The 4,682-nt window shown below is 44.1% G+C and overlaps 1 protein-coding gene across 1 annotated transcript in view; it reads left to right on the forward strand.

Moving 5' to 3' along the window:
• The first annotated feature begins 360 nt into the window (after nucleotides 1–360).
• ADCK3 (aarF domain containing kinase 3) overlaps nucleotides 361–4,682 on the forward strand; it is a 32,924-nt gene continuing 28,602 nt past the window's right edge. The window contains exons 1-3 of the mRNA XM_008938641.1: nucleotides 361–537; nucleotides 2,887–3,297; nucleotides 4,544–4,610. Coding sequence (XP_008936889.1) covers nucleotides 361–537; nucleotides 2,887–3,297; nucleotides 4,544–4,610 — 655 coding nt within the window. The remainder of the gene's footprint in view (nucleotides 538–2,886; nucleotides 3,298–4,543; nucleotides 4,611–4,682) is intronic.

The raw sequence follows: 4,682 nt of genomic DNA on the forward strand, positions 1-4,682 counted from the left end.
ACATTTACCTGTCTTTGTTTCCCCTAGTCAGTGGTAACTTGAATATTTGTGTGGAATCCTGGGACGCTATCCTAACTCATGAACAGTTCAGCCTAAGGAGAGTCCTCCCTTTGGCTAGTAAGGTCCAGCTAACGAGCTGTCATTCAAGCTGGCCTGTGTGCTAGCTGAGCTGCAAACGAGGCCCTGTGGTGGTTGGTTGCCAAAGTGGGAAGAGATTGTCTGGGGTATGCTGCTGGCTCTTGGGTGGCTTGAAAGTGGTTGCAAACTTCTTCTTTGACCTCTTGCCTTTTTTTTTTTTTTTTTTCTTTGTTCTTTTCTCCCCCTCCTCCTGTCATCTTTCAGCACAGAAAGACATCAGTCATGGCAGGCGATGCCATCATGGTCATGAAAGGCTTGACAAAGCTTAGTAAAGCCATCCTAGAAACCCAGGCAGGACAGCTTCGGCAGGTGCTCCTTGGAGGTGATGCAGTTACCATCGCAAGGACTCTCCAGGCCACTGCTGAAGAACAGTTCAGTTCTGCCTTGGGGAAAGTGCAGGTAAGCAAAGCTCTTTGTGTACAGTCTAGTCTGATGTTTTGCTTTTCCTCCAGGCACTTTTTGGTTTTGTTGTGAGAGTGGCTCGGAACTTGAATTGTGAACTAGAGCCTAGCTCTGAAGTGCTGGGTCAATAATACAGATGTTGCAATGCTCTGGGAATTTTCCAGGATTTCTGTGGTGTGCAGTAGGTGCTTGGACAGGAACGGGAGGGGGATGTTACTGCAGAATGTTTCTATTTCCATTACTCTGTGTTTAAGACATGTTGAAAATTAAAAGTCCTCTGTTCGCCTCATCTTGTCAAAGATGAAGCACTTGCTAAGACTGGCCAGTGGCTTTGTTATTTAAAGTCTCCTTTAAACTTCCAGTCCCTTATTACCTCTCCTTTTACTAAGTGAGCTCTTTTAGAATGAGTTGCATTTATCTCAGTGCTACTTCCTTTCTTGATGGAATTGGTCCATGTGATATTTTTCAGAATGGCTCAGGGTCAGGTGTTGGCATGTTCATCACTTAAAGCCCAGACTGTATTTTCAGATCTGATTTTCAAATGAGGACAGAAGGAAAGCCAGACTTTTATTTTTTTAAGAAGCAACTTCTGTCACCATACATAGGGATGGATTTGTAAGAGCTTCACATTTGCTGTGTTGCCATGTCTTGAAAATGTGGGGCTTGTCTGAGGAAAAGAACTTCTCTTAGTCAAAAATAATCATCCTTTATCATCCTTTAGACAGACAGTTGCAGCTCAGGTCATTATTTTTGAAGCAGAAACTGAGTGAATTTTTGACCTTTTTTATGCAACAGGCTTTGACTATCATGGCAGTGTGTAGCTTCAGTCCTAGGCTCTGGGCCCATGTTTCCCAGGTTCTGTTTAAGTTTGCAGTACAAATCCCCCAAGTGTGTTTGGTTATGGGTATAGCGCTTTGTCTTCCCTTTGTCCTTTTGCATCCAAGAAGAGAGAGAGATGTTCTCCTGTTTCTCTGCATGCTGCTCTGTACAAGAGAGGCCCCACAGACACACCTGCAGAACACTTGCCCTGTGTTCTGCAAGTTGAGTTGCTTGAGAAGCTGCTGCCAAAGCAGGACTCACTAAGAAATCTGTAGTCTGAAGCTAGTTTATTCCTCTTTGAAGAGAGGAAAGCTTTTGTGTTAAGTGACTATATTTCACTTCTGATTTGTAGCAGGGTTTGGGCTGTCAGACGTGTTTTTTAGAATGTAAGTATGGAAGTAGAGAGGTGGTCTTGTGTGGAATCTTCAGTCAGTTTTGTGGCCACAGTCCCTGTCTGTAAACAGGTTTTTCCCCTCTGCTGTGCTCTTGAGGTTCAGAATAGCATGAGACCTTCTGAATAACAGGAAGGACCATGTTCTGTTTTTTTTCTGTAAAGAAGGGAAATGTAATTAGTGTTTAGGAAAGAGCCTAAAATTGCTGCCTACTTGCTTGACCACAACAGGATTTTAAATCCTGTTTTTTGGCTGTAATAGCCATCAGTGGTTCTGTGGTATTGCCACTGCAGAGATAGATAACTAGAGTATGTCAGGTAACAAGTAAATATGAGGTAATTCTTTGCTGCTGACTTATTTCTTTTCCTACATTGAAAAGTGGTGAGAAATACCTGGATTTAATGGGGCAGCTCTTATAGATTAGGACAGAACAGAAAAGACTGTCAGGAGAAGCTTGCCTTGGGCGTTGCCATGTCTGATGCCGTTATCCTTGCTTCAAGCACAGAATTTTTCTTTCTTTATTTTGGGACGACAGCAAACCCTGCCATAGTTTAGTAGCTGAGTAATGAAATATGTTTCGCAGTTAGTAATGTCATGACCATGGAAGGCTGACCTTACTTTGTCCATGAGTAGGTGTCTGGTATTGCTTTGGATAGCTTTGGGCTTGAAAGGGCTGACATTACGTGATTAGGGACAGGATGGGAGAAGGGAGCATGGTAGAGGTAAGAACTGAATATTATGAGGTTTAGCTTTTTGTTATGCTTCCTAAGTGTGTCTTGTGTGATATTGCAGCTCCTATCACCAGTTGTTTCTTCACAGTGTATTGCTTCTAGTGAACTCCCCAATTAGTGACCCTTCCTGGCAGTGTCTGTAGAACAAGGCATCTCCAGTTATGGGAGATGACTGTTAGCGAAGATGTTCCATCAGTGGGGTTAAAAAACTGCCAGTGATTCCAGGTGTCTTCAGTGTCTCCTCCTTTTTCTTGTTTCTTACTGTCAATGTCTGCAGTGCCAGAGTCTCTACAAGTCACTTATTGTGGAGACATGACAACCTAGCTGCATGCCCATCCCTGAGGACCATGGATGGGTAGGGAGCAGGTTTTTAAGTTCTTAAAGTATTTCTCTTATTGTTGCAGGAACTAGGCAAACAGAAAGAGAACTTCACTGATCTCAGTGAGGATTTTGGGAAAGACTATGACTTCTCAGCCCAAGAGCGATCAGATGCTCCAATGGACTTCTCCAGTGCCCCTGGCAAGCCTCACGAGCGCAGCGGTGAAGGCCCTGCCTACTCGTACACTACAAATGGACCTTTTAGAAGTTCTGTCGAGACTGGAGATTCTGGCATGAGTCAAAAGCCTTTCCCTCCCAAAATGGATGCAAGGTTATTTGGAGGCTTTAGGGACCCTGGAAATCCTTTTGCTGCTACCTTTGGACAAAACAGGGCTTTTCACCAAGATCATTCCTCTGTTGGTGGATTAACAGCTGAAGACATTGATAAAGCCAGACAGGCCAAAACAGGTTCAGAGCAGAAACCCTACAAACAGATGGTATGTGTTTGTTTTGTTTTTAAGTTAAGGATTCTCAGTACCATGGTTTCTGTAATGGATTGTCCTTACTCACCTTCTCCTGTGTTTCATTTCTTCCTCTTCTGCTGTTCCCTTTTGTGGAGGCAAAAGAGGGAAGTGTCAGTGCTCATTAACTCTGATCTCTGTGATATTTGTTCTGTCAAGAGCTTTTCAGGCTCCGCTTCCACACTTGCCCCCTCTATATCAGGTATTCTGATACAAGAGGACATTTAAAAAACATCCATAGGTTAGAATTCAGTTTTATATTAACAGCTTTCCTTTAATTTCCTGGACTGTGAGGACTTGACATATTTATGAACACATGTTCCAGTAATGAAGAGTCTGTATTTCATCCCCATTTTTGAGGTGAAATGTTGAGTAGGTGGGGACAGCTGTGGGCTACAAAGTTTTGAAAGCTGACCACAGAGTCTGTCTTCTCCTTGAAGGGTCCTGTTTGGTTTAGGTAGTTTTTCTGCTTGGCTGTAAAGAATGAAGTGGATCTAAGCTCCTCTCAGTGAAGGCTGTAGCTCCTGTGCTGTGCCTTGCTCTAGAGGTGGATGGAATGTTGCTCTGAACATTAGTAGATTGGAGAGTAGCATGGCTCACAATTATTGCTTTAGTGCTTCATGCTCTTGGGCGAGGCAGCGCAGAAAGCCCACAGCAGCATTAACAGTGGAGATACCCGCCATCTGCTCTGACCTTCTGCCTCCTTCCCCAAACCCTCTATCTGATGCTGCTGTGTGTTCACTCACTCAGGACATTGCTTTGATGAAGCTCTATGCTTGTGCTGCTCCAGCTGTTGTGCAGGGAGGAATTATCTATAGGGCTGTGAACCTGGTAACCTTCCATGAGTTTGTTCTACGTGTGAAAGGGAGTTTGTGTTGGCATTGTGCTGCTTATCTAAATGCAAAACATAAGGGCTGCTGAGGTGAAAGGAAAAATGGGGTTTCTAATCATGGTTGTCAGCTCTTCTGTCTTTCCCACCCCGTTGTCCACTCCTTTGCTTAGCCTGTGTTTCAGTTCATGGTGTATCTGTTCTGCAATGCGTTCACTTGGAAATTGCTCAACATACATGAGGCTTGGTGATCAAGAGAAGCCTTCTGTAACACAGAGTTGTTCAAGTGCTTTCAAACTTGTACTCTGAATTTGGAGGTACCTGACCATAAGCCCAGTTAATTTGTGGATTTCTTTCTGTTTTGTTTTCCTTTCCCCCCCCTTTCTGCTGCAGCTCAGTGAGCGGGCCCGGGAGAGGAAGGTTCCTGTCACAAGGATCGGACGGCTTGCCAACTTTGGAGGTCAGTTTGCACACAGATATTTGTGAAGCTGCCACACTTGCACTTACTGATCAACAGCTGGCTGTCGCAGTG

Source organism: Merops nubicus, unplaced genomic scaffold (genome assembly GCF_000691845.1).
Source record: "Merops nubicus isolate BGI_N331 unplaced genomic scaffold, ASM69184v1 scaffold3464, whole genome shotgun sequence".
NCBI classification, from domain to species: Eukaryota; Metazoa; Chordata; class Aves; order Coraciiformes; family Meropidae; genus Merops; species Merops nubicus.